Here is a 12,240-nt window from a genome sequence, read left to right as displayed (position 1 = left end):
AATTAATAAATAATTAAACATGGGAGAATAAAATTAATTAATAAAATTAATCCTAACAGCAACTCACACTCATGGACCATTTGCTATGCCTGCATTTTACGTGTATGATTTCATCAAATTCTCAAGACTGCCATGTGGGGTGGGAACATTATTATCTATATTTCACAGCTGGAGAAACTGGCTGAAAAGTTAAATGACCTGGCAAAGGTAAAACAGGTAGCACGTGGCACATCAAAAGCAATTTAAAACATTTTTCTATTAAAATATAGACTATGCAGTACAATACATTTTTTTAAAAATGTATAGCAAGTCCTCAAAGAAACCCCTAACACTTTTAAGTAGGGTTTTGGCCATGCCTCCTAGGACACTAGGAGTATACTTTCTCTTCTCTGGTAGAAAAGTTTGAGAAGTGGCACACACCTGTAATCCCAGCACTTTGGGAGGCTGAGGGAGGATCGCTTGAGCCCAGCAAGTGGAGGCTATGTTTGTGCCACTGCACTCCAGCCTGGATGACAGAGTGAGATTCTGTCTCCAAAAAAGGGAACAGTTTGGGAAGCACTGAAAATATAAGTCCAATGAAATTAGCAGGGATTATCATCAGTGCTGGGTTTATTTGAGGCCATGTTATTACCCCCACTTTACAGAGGAGGCAACTGAATCTCTAAGAGGCAAAGTTACCTGGTCACACAGGTTTTCCACCTCCAAGACCAGTGTTTCCTCACCTGTGTCAGGCCGACCCTCGGTAGCAGGCCAGTTCTTCTGTCTTCCGTGGAGGCAGCTTTTCTTCTGATTCTTTTCTTCCTAAGTTGAAACTTAAATGTTCCCTTTTTGTGGTAGTGGAATTTTTTTTTTTTTTTTTTAAGACCTGGAGAAGTTAGTATTCTACTTCTTGTGCTCAAGAGCTATGGAAAAAGGGAGGATTTAAGTTGGGTGCGATAGGAGGAAGGAAGCAGAGTGGAGGAGGAAAGGGGACATTTAAGAGCCAGAGAGAAAGCTTTTGAGATAGATGAGTCAGGTTTGTATTAAGGGGAGGACAAAGGCATGATAGAACTTGTTTTTAACTGCTAGAATTGAATTTTGCAGAATTTTTTTAATGGACTCACTTGTCATGGCCGGTTATGTTTTATCTGAATGGTATTCTCAGGTAACAAAGCTGGGCTCAGTGTTTCCTCGTCCATGCATTTTTAATGTTCCTCTCCACCACCCTAGAGCACCGCAAGAACTGGAAAGCACGCCCCTCTCTGTCTGCTGGGAGAGCCACGGAGATTGGCACTTCTCTAAGTGAAGCTGAGGAGAAGGCTGTAAATCAGCCAAAAGAGCCTTGAAGCATTCTTTTGGCATGAGGAATTGATGGCTGCTGGAGGGAAGTGAACACCACGAGGAGAGATGGCATCTGGCCTGGACCCGGCCTAGCAGCAGCTCCACCTCCTGAGCCCGGCCCAGCGGGATGCACCACTAGACCACCATGGACGGAGCCCACAGCGCAGCGCTGCAGCTGCAGCAGCTGCCTCCCACAAGTAGCGCCAGCGCCCTGAGCGAGACTTCCTTCTCCTACAAGGCAAGGGCTTTTTTGGGGTTTGGGAATTTGTATTTTCCTAACAGGAAAGTTACACAGTGCTCTGCATTGGCTAACAGATATATATGGGGTCTGTATGCCTGTCACTGGCAGAAACAGGCAGGCCCTTCACACAGACAAGGGAATGTGTAATCAAAAGAAAAGAGATGGGCCGGGAGCGGCGGCTCACGCCTGTAATCCTAGCACTTTGGGAGGTGGGTGGGTCACGAGGTCAAGAGATCGAGACCATTCTGGCCAGCATGGTGAAACCCCATCTCTACTAAAAACACGAAGATTAGCTGGGCGTAGTGGCACCCGCCTGTAGTCCCAGCTACTCTGGAGGCTGAGGCAGGAGAATCGCTTGAACCCTGGAGGTGGAGGTTGCAGTGAGCTGAGATGGTGCCATTGTAATCCAGCCTGGCAACAGAGCGAGACTCCATCTCAAAACAGAAAAAAAAAAAAAAAAAGAGATGCTCATTAAAATACGTAAAAATAGGGAGGCAGAGATACACCATAAAAGGTATGGAATAAAAGGAATGCATTCCCACTTAGTAGATTTTATTTTTAAAAAAATCACCTACTCTGGACCAGTTGTGGTGGCTCGTGCCTGTAATTCCAGCACGTTGGGAGGCCAAGGTGGGAGGATCTCTTGAGGCCAGAAGTTTGAAACCAGCCTGGGCAACATAGTGAGACCCCATCTGTACAGAAAAATTGAAAATTAGCCAGGTGTGGTGGCATGTGCCTGAAGTCCTAACTACTCAAGAGGCTGAGACGAGAGGATAGTTTGAGCCTAAGAGTAGTTTGAGGGTGCTGTGAGCTGTGATTGCACCACTGCACTCTAGCCTGGGTGACAGAGCAAGACCCTGTTGCCAAAAAAAAAAAAAAAAAATTATATATATGTATATATATATACACACACACACATATACATATATGTATGTATGTATATCACCTCCATTATTTGGAGATAATTTTCATTCATATTTCAGTATAGATCCTTGTTTTTCTCTAGTATTATAAATTTGGGGTCACATTGCACATAAAGTTTTGTATCTTGGTGGTTTAACTTGACCTTGCTTGTGGAATATTTCCCCATATCATCGAGTAGTGACTGAAAGCATACTTTTTGAATGATTGCCCAATAATCTGTTGAGCTGCTGTGTCAAAATTTGCTGGACAGATCCTCATTGCTGGATATTCAGGCTGTCTCTAATCTGGAGTGGCTGTAAACCGTGAACATCCTGGAGTGTAAACCTCTGTGCTGATCTCTCATCCTTTCCTTAGATATAGTCATATAGGTACAATGAATAGGCAGAAGGGAATGAACCTTTTTTAAAAAGGGGGTTTTAATGTCAGATTTCAGTGTTTCTAAACACCTATCAATGCAGCATCCAATGACTTGGATTTATTGAAAGTTATTTTTTTAAAGATCAGAGAGGCCGGGTGTGGTGCCTTAATACCTGTAACTTCAACACTTTGGGAAGCCAAGATGGGTGGATGGCTTGACCTCGGGAGTTCAAGACCAGCCTGGGCAAACATGATGAAACCCTGTCTCTACCAAAAATGCAAAAAATTAGCCAGGTGTGGTAGTGCACACCTGTGGTCCCAGCTACTCAGGAGACTGAGTTGGGAGGATCACTTGAGCCAGGGAGGAAGAGATTGCAATGAGCCAAGATTGCACCACTGCACTCCAGCCTGGGTGACAGAGTGAGGCCCCACCTCAAAAAAAACAAAAAGAAAGAAAGAAAGAAACAAGATCAGTGACTGCTAATACCCTAGAGCTAAAGGAGACTTTAGAGATCATCTCATCAAACCTCTCATTTGATGGATTGGAACAGTGAGGCTGGGAGGTGAGAAGTGACGTACTTAAGATCCTATAGCAAGTTGAGAGGAAGAGCTAGAACTTCCTCTAGCTCTTCATTATTTTAGATAATAATGATGATCATAATAACAATGACTAATATTTATTGAGCATTTATGCTATCCCAGGTACTGTGCTGAGTTCGTCACATGCCTTTCCTCGGTTAATCTTCACACTAGCACTACACAGTAGGTCCAGGTTTCCTCCTCTGTAGAATAGTAGCTGCCTCCTGGTGGTGGTGAGGATAAAATGAATTTATTCATGTGAAGCCCTTAGGCAATGACCCACACATAATGGCCAACATTTGTCAAGTGCTAGTGCTAGCTGTTACCATCTTTATCCCCACTTTAGAGACAAGGAAACTGAGACACAGAGAAGTTCAGTAATGGCCCTGACTGGCACAACTAGTAAGTTGTGCCACCAGAATTGAAACCCGAGTCAGACCGGCTGCAGAACCCATGCTTCTAACTGCAGCACTGCTTTGACTCCCCAGTGTCCTGACTCCTACTGCTGCCACCACACCCCAGCGTGCCCAAGGAGGGGACTCTGCAGGTCATTAAAGGGCTTTTGCCATTTTAATTCTATCTGACCAGCCAGGTGGAATATGTATGGAAATTGTGAACATTTGTCTGGAAGTAGACTCGTTCTAGAGCAAAGATTGACTCTGACATTCTCAGCGGACTCTGCCTCACCAAGCAGACCAGTTTCAGAGCCAAGATGGCATGATTGTTTCAGTGTTGGCATCTCACTCCTTGATCTTCTTTCCATGAAAGCCTGTTGTTTCCCCTTCCTGTGCAGCTGCTGTATTCATCTAGGGCTCTGTTGGGAAGAGTATCAGACTGAGAACTGGGAGACCTGAGTTCTTGGCCCAGCTCTGTCATCTCTGGCTGTGTGATCTTGGGCAAGTGTCATCCCTTCGCTATGCCTCAGTTTCTGTCTCTGTAAAATGAAGAGGTAGAGTTCATAGATGGTCCCCAATCCTGCCTAACCACCTGAAACACCCGGGGAGCTCAAAAATATGCAGATTTCTAGGCCTCAGACTCATCTTTCTGCCTTCACCCTTTTACCCCCTCATCTCTACTCCCCTGCAAATTGTGGTTTTACATAGCTAGGCTAGAAACCCAGAACGTGCATTTTGTAAAATGTCTTCAGGTGAATCAGATAATCAGCCAGTTGTGGGAATTTCTGGACCGCATGATCTACTAAGCTCCTTCCTGCACCAACTCCATCATCCTGAGAAATCAGGATCTCAGGCCACCATGTCTTAGCACCGATATTCAAAGTGAGCAAAACAGTCTTCTCAAGTAGGCAGTGTTACTGTTTGCATCTTTGGAGGTGTCCACGTGCTTCACAGAGCATTATGCAAAATGGAGCAGGGTTTCAAGTCCAAAAACACTTTTTCTAACTAACCTTTTTATCGACGTATGGTATGCATACAGAAAAATATACAAATCATAAGCTCTAGATGTTAAATTTTAATGAAAAGGGAGCATACATGTTACTGACGCCCAAATCAAGAAACAGAACATTACTAGTACCCAAAAGTCTCCTTGTGCCCCTGCTAATCACTCCCCTCGCCACAGGGGTAATCACCCTCTCTTCAGGTCAGAAAACGCATTGATGGTGGCACAGTCTTGACTTCAGAGGAAATTCAGGAGCTGCTGGTCAGCTTGAGTGAAGACTGCCTTACATATTGAAGGTGCTGAGTGCTTTCATTCTGTGAAGGAACCAGAACATTCCATTCTGCTTTCGATATTCAGAGTCTACACCATTTCTAATGTAATGATAAAAGCTGTTATCTTGAGTTTTCCCTGGGCCTTAATTTATGGAGATGACAGAGTGACTCCATGGATGGCTAATGCCATTGAAGAAGATTTTTGTTGCTTACGTTTCCTAAAAGAAGGAGGCACATCGTGCTGCAGAGGGCCACACGGGACACACCAAGGTCAGTTGGTTAGAAGCGGAGGGCATGTAGGGAAAGCTTAGATCAGAGCCTTTATTGTGTTTCTCTGTGGGAAAGGCACGGCAGGACGGGGCGAACAGTTTAGGACTGGCTGAGTTGAAGAACTCTGGGTTGTCTGGTATGTAGCCCTGGGTTGATTTAGAGCAGGGGAAATATTGACCTGGGGTGTGAGGGTTTAATAAAGGAGAAGTTTGCAGCTCTGGAATGGTTAGTTAGCATATGAGAGGCATGCTCCTTAGAATATAAAAAATCAGTTAATATAATTGGCCCTGTGATAAATGGATGCCAAATGGACAAATATAAGAATCTGAGAAAACTCAGAGCACTTTCCCTGATGAGATTTCTAGTAAGTTTCCATTTTAATCACAAAATCAATTTAGTTGCCTAGTATGGAATATCTTCCTGCCAGAGCAAAGATGAATAATTCATGATGACTCTACCAAGGATGTATGAATTGAGGTGAGGGACAGGCATGGTTGTGATGATGATCGAGCTGACTGAAGTACTGGGTGGGGTAAAGAGAAGAGGACCTGGATCCAAATCCACACTCTGTTCCTTCTTAGCTAAGTGACCTTGGGTATATGGTGCAACACTGCAGAGCTCCTGTTATCTCATCTGTAGAATGTTGGTTTTCATCCTTCCCTCCCAACAGCTGTGTGGATCAATGAAAAAGCACCTAACGCAGTGTCTGACCATGTACTAGGCATGTAGGAAGCCTGTGACTCAGAAATGCCACGGGGTTTCCAAGAGGAACAGATGAAGGTACACAGAGTAGAGGCGAAGGTGTGGTTAATTCTGCGTGGGGATGGGGAGAGGGGTTTTGAGGGAAAGCTGTCTCCTTTCTCGATTTTGTTAAGGCTATTTTGATTGCAAGGAGTAAAAACCCATTTCAGAGAAGCTGAGACAAAAAGGAAAATTATTATAAGGCTAACAGGGTAGCTCCTGAAACCCTGTGGCAGAAAAGGCAGTGGGGCTTGGAAGGTGCTGGAACTCATGCCTCCCCTTCAAAAGAGGGAAGACCTGAGTGGCCAGCTTGGGTAAGGTATCTACCTGCTCCAGTTGGTGATGGCCAAGGAGTGCCACTCAGCTGATGCCACCTGGCAAACATGGTTTCTGAGGCTCTACCATTACAGGCAGGTCTCAGAAAAGTGGTCATGTGGGCTGGGCAGGCTGCTCACAACTCATCTCTTACCTTTGGGAGGAGGAAAATATTGAGAGACAAGTCTTAAGTCCAGCTTGATGGGTGGGATGAAGTTAGGAGCAAGCTGTTTGTCCTTGAGTTGCAGCCCTGCCCTCTGCCCTGCCCATCAGGGTATAAATTTTGGTTGTTGGGGAGGGCACTCTGCTACAGGAAGCCCCAAGGCTGAGCTGCCCAGGAAGCAGCTCCCAGCAGGATATTGACACTGTGGAAGCTTTACCTCAGCCTGGAAAAGTCAGGCCTCTATTCTTCTATTGAGCGAGTAGACATTTCATCTGAGCACCTACTCTCTCCAGCTTGTGCTGGGTGGGGCGGGAACTATGTAGATAAAGTTTCCAGCCCACAGCCCAGGACAGCCTTGCATCCAGCCCAACACAAATTAATAAACTTTCTTAAAACATTATGAGACTTTTTGCGATTTTTTTTTTTTTAGCTCATCAGCGGCTATCATTAGTGTTAGCATATTTTATGTGTTACCCAAGACAGTTCTTCTTCCATTGTGGCCCAGGGAAGCCAAAAGATTGGACACCCTGATATAGATCATCAAGACAGATTGTCCCTGATTATAATCTAAGAGGGAGGTGAGGAAGATACATTTTCACAAGTGTCTACTCCCAAGACAGAATTCGACCCAAAATTAGAGATACAACAGAGTGTTAAGAGCATGGCCTTTGGAATCAGAGGTTTGGCTTCAAACCCTGGCTCTATTACCTTTCTTCTTATTTTTTTGGGAGACAGAGTCTCCTGTGTGGCCCAGGCTGAGTGCACAGTGATTATAGCTCTCTGCACCAGCTCTGTTACTTTCTAGCATTATAACTTGGGGAAAATCATGTAACCCCTCTGTGGGTAAGTTTTATACCCGTCCTCTAGGGTAGTTATGAGAATGACTGGAATTTACAGATGAGCAAACTGAAGCTGCCTGCACCACTCCCTGCTTCTGCCTTTGGAAAATTCTACCCAGCCTTCCAGCGCAAGTATCACCTTTTCATCCATGAAACCTCTGTCAGTCTTCCTGGCAATAAAATATAGGTCCTTTAGCCACCCTTTCATAACCAATTAACAATGACTATTGTAATCATCATAATAAAAGCAGCTAACATTATTTACTTATAGGACAGGAACTGTGCTAATCCTCACAAAATCTCTCATGAGATAGGTACTGTTATAACCCCATCTTACCTGTGAAGAAACTGGCACAGAGAGGTTAATTAACTTGCCCATGGCCACACAGTCAATGGGCAGCATAGCTGGGGTGAGTAGCTCTTCTTTTGCCAGTAACCCTCCCCACTGAGAGACTGCAGCATGGGTAGAGTGACCATGGTCCTGGTTTGTGCCTCATGCCTATGTATGTTAATAGAGCCCCCTTTCATTCTCAGAGTCTTCTTTTTTTTTTTTTTTTTTTTTTTTTTTTGAGATGCAGTTTCAGTCTGTTGCCTAGGCTGGAGTGCAGTGGCGTGATCTTGGTTCACTGCAACCTCCACCTTCCAGGATCAAATGATTCTCATGCCTCAGCCTCCTGAGTAGCTGGGATTACAGGCGTGTGCCACTACGCCCAGCTAATTTTTATATTGTTAGTAGAGACGAGGTTTCACCATGTTGACCAGGCTGATCTTGAACTCCTGACCTCACGTGATCCGAGGAGTCTCCCTATTTGGAAGGTATATAGTTACCCTAAATATAAGGCTCCTGGTAGTTGGGAGGCCTCATACTTCCTCACCCATAAAATACTGGGACCAGAGCAGTGTGGGGAGACCCTGACAGTCGCTTATTCCGTGACTTTGGCCGAGTCTTGGGCTTTCTTGGATAACAGATCTCCACCGGGAGCAGCTCCTGAGATATTTGCCTGCCTTCTTCCCTCTCTTCCACCTCAATCGACACTGTCTATTCTACTCTGCCTTGTCAACTTGATAAACAGTTGGGAACCTGATTGGGTGTTGCCTCAGAAGAATTAACCTGATCTGGCAGTGCCCAAGCCTGGGGCCGCCCAAGACAGTTCTCACCCCTGCCTCTCAGCTGGGAACTATATGTTCCACTTTGCGCCGTGTCTTTGCTTAAGGGACAAAGTCACTGATTCCAAGGTGGAATATCCCTGTTCTGGGTTAACCGTGCACGTGTACTTGTGAACGCTCCACCTCTAAAATAACCCCAATGAAGACATACAGTGTGGTTCCTCAGCAAAAAGAGGAGCAGAATAGGTTGAGAAGGCTGCCAGTGGGGTCCAGAGGTGGGAGCTAGCCAGGCACTACCCATTCCCTCCCTGCAGCAGAACTGGGCACCCACATTTGTGGTTTCCAACCTGAGTGTTGGAGGAAGGGCTTGCTGGCGGGAGTCATTTTTGCTTTCCATTGCCCTATGTCAGGCACTGCAGGGCGTCTCGTAGGTGTGTGTACAAGCCATGTAACCCAGGGCTGGTGGCAACTTCTTGGCCTGTCCTTGAATGCTCATAAAATTGGACCCGTCATCACTTCACAAGGGTTTGGGGGCGTAATTAATGTTGATGAAACCCTTTGAAACGCTTAGGTGGAGTTATATTAGGCTATTGCTAATCATGTCTGTCTCTAACTGGTTATTACATGTGGACATTCACATGTTATTGGAAATGGCTTTTAAAAGAAACCTCAGCCACCTGTGTCCTTAGTGGAAATGCAGCACTGATAAGATTATGGTTTTTTTCCTAATTGACTGTGCCACCTTTGAAGGACACTTCATAGAACACAATGGAGACAGTCTGGAGGAGTAATTATCATCAAGAGGCTGGAAGTCAGGCTTAGATGCTAAAAATAGGATTCATAGTAACACCCATCTCATAGCGTTGTTTGTGGCCCTAAGAGGAGGGTGCACAGAAAGGGCTTAGCACACCATGTGCCCCATCAATACCAGCCTTTATTATCATACTAAGTGTTGGGGATCAGAAAACCACACCCGAAAAAGAAAGCCTCAGAAGCAAAAGTTCCTCTCTGACCTTCTCTTGCTCTCCTTTCTCTGGCCCCTCTTCTCCACCAGGCTAGCCATAGAAACTACAGTCCCTCTTCCCCAAGGCAGGTCATAGAAACCAGAATCCCTGCAGGCACTGAGGTGACTCATACTTGTAATCCCAGAACTTTGGAAGGCTGAGGCGGCCTTTGAGCCCAGGAGTTCGAGACCAGCCTGGGCAACATGGTGAAACGCCGTCTCTACTAAAAATACAAAAATTAGCTGGGTGTAATGGCATGCACCTGTAGTCCCAGCTACTCAGGAGGCTGAGGTAGGAGTATGGCTTGATCCCTGGAGATGGAGGTTGCAGTGAGCTGAGATCACATCACTGCATTCCAGCCTCATTCCATCCTGGGTGACAGAGTGAGACCCTGTCTTAAAAAGAAAGAGAGAGAGAGAGACAGACATCAGAACTTCCCTTCCGCAAAGCCAGCTATACAACCTAAAATATTACTCCAATTTTCTTCCACTTTTCTTTGTAAAAATTGGCCATAAGGAAATTATCAGACCTACTTTGTCTGATCATAGGTCAGAAGACCCCCATTCCAGAGAGGATCCTGCCTCATATAAGGAGGGAATGCTGCCCAGAGAGGCCGAGAAGAATCTCAACAGACACACCTGGCTGGGTTCCCCACTCAGTCTATCAGCATTGTATCAGGCCCCTTTGTCCAATCATATTTCTACACAGCCGTCCATACTAAAAATGACAGCTTCTCTTCTGTCTTTGGGTCTTCACTCTGAAGGCTCCCATGTCACATAAAATGATGATCAAATCAATGTATACGCCTTTTCTCCTATTAATCTGCCTTTCGTCAGTCGATTTTCAGCGAACCTTCCAAGGGCAATGGGGAAGTCTTCCCTTGGCCCCTACATAACCTTTTAGCCTCCAGTGTTTTTGCTGCCTAGATGGGTTCACCCTTGTGAGGTTTATAGTTTTCACTTCTGGGTCCCACCCTTCCCTGCCACACTCCCTGACTTGTCTCTGTGGCCACAGTGGCCTCCCTCGGCCCTTTTGCAGCTCTGCACTTCCACCAGTAGTGAGTTATTAACACATTCTCAGGCTAACACCTTCACAGACTAAATCCTTGTGGATTTAGTCAACCATTCATCCAAGGCCATCTCATCTTGGTCCCTTGCGGTAAAAATAAAATAGCTACCAGTTATAGGTAGCTTTTGAAACTAATATGAAACTACCATCTTTATGCATCAAAAATGGTTGAGTATTGGCTGGGCTTGGTGGCTCATGCCTGTAATCCCGGCACTTTGGGAGGCCGAGGCAGGCAGATCACCTGAGGTCAGGAGTTTGAGACCAGCCTGGCCAACATGGAGAAACCCCATCTCTACTAAAAATGCAAAAAATATTAGCTGAGCGTGGTGGCACATGCCTGTAGTCCCAGCTACTCAGGAGTCTGAGGCAGGAGAATGGATTGAACCGTTTCTGCCAAATGTAAACATTGGTATTTTTTAAAACTGTTAGATACTCTTAACTGAAGCCCTTGGTATAAAGACCATTCAGTACCCACTATCAGCCTTCTGAAAAATATATAAGCTGTTCTTTAAGTGTTGGAAATTTTACATCATTCCCTTTTCTCCTTGAATTTGTATTTCCATTCTATTTCCCTCAGAATTTTATTCCAAAATTGTGTATTTTAATACTTGAAAGTTTTGTGGACTCCTCCCATACTTCCATTAAAAGGAAAACTTTGGACAAATGAAATGTAACAGAGTTATTTGAGCTAAGAATGATTCATGAATCAGGCAGGCACTCAGAACCAGAAGAGAGGTTCAGAGAACTCTGCTTTAGTGGCCTGAGCAGCAGGCTTTTATAGGTTGAGTGCAGAAGCAAAGCAAAGAAATGGCTTGATTGGCTACAGATAGGTGCTTGCCTTATTTGGGTCTGATTGGAGGAAAGTCCCTATCAGGTTAGAGGTTAGTTGATGCTTTGATTGGTTATGCTTAAGTTTCATTTTACTGGTTACACTGAAATTCAGTTTGCTTACATAGGAACCCAAGGCCCTACAGCTGCCTCAGTCTGATGGCCTCCCAGTGAAAAATTTTTCATACTTCTGTATAAGAAAGATGTAGAATAGGTAGTGAAATTTCATTTATTAAAATTTCCTTGGATATAAAGTTCATAAGTGTTGATTTGATCAGAAGAGTTTTTTATTGGTATGATTGACTGAAAGCTGTTAATGCCGTATAAAGTTTTACAATGATTATTAAGCAAAAAAAACAGTGTATTAGAAATGAATATCTGAATGAGAAGAATGAGGCTTTCTTTAAAAATTAATTTCTGTATTCAAGATAAATATTACTGATTGCTAGAATGAGGTAGAGTTTAGCATCCATTCTATTGCAAGTTTTGGTTCCCATAGCTAAAGTGCTAAGAACTTTATTCACATTAGTATAAGTACCTAGAATGGAAGGAGTGTTGGTACAGCAGTATCACTAAATTCTTTTTTTTTTTTCTTTTTTTTGAGACAGAGTCTCACTCTTGTTGCCCAGGCTGGAGTGCAGTGGCACGATCTTGGCTCATTGCAACCTCCGCCTCCCAGGTTCAAGTGATTCTCCTGCCTCAGCCTCCCAAGTAGCTAGGATTACAGGTGCCAGCCATCACACCTGGCTAATTTTTGTATTTTTGCTAGAGATGGGGTTTCACCATGTTGGCCAGGCTGGTCCTGAACTCCTGA

The 12,240-nt window shown here is 44.6% G+C and overlaps 1 protein-coding gene across 6 annotated transcripts in view; it reads left to right on the top strand.

Moving 5' to 3' along the window:
- Nucleotides 1-12,240, top strand: part of LOC105494450 (NIPA like domain containing 3) — a 60,004-nt gene that overhangs the window by 2,184 nt on the left and 45,580 nt on the right. For 5 of the 6 annotated variants that reach the window (XM_071098584.1, XM_071098583.1, XM_011762863.2 and 2 more), the window contains exon 1: nt 1,210-1,558. The exons of the other annotated variant lie outside the window; for it this stretch is intronic. In XM_071098584.1, coding sequence (XP_070954685.1) covers nt 1,466-1,558 — 93 coding nt within the window. In that variant the 5' untranslated portion in view covers nt 1,210-1,465. Of the gene's footprint in view, nt 1-1,209; nt 1,559-12,240 lie in introns of those variants that run through there. 6 annotated transcript variants of the gene reach the window in all.

This window comes from Macaca nemestrina, chromosome 1 (assembly GCF_043159975.1).
Source record: "Macaca nemestrina isolate mMacNem1 chromosome 1, mMacNem.hap1, whole genome shotgun sequence".
NCBI classification, from domain to species: Eukaryota; Metazoa; Chordata; class Mammalia; order Primates; family Cercopithecidae; genus Macaca; species Macaca nemestrina.
The sequence above is the reverse complement of the archived record's forward strand: the minus strand, read 5'-3'. Positions and strand labels throughout refer to the sequence as shown.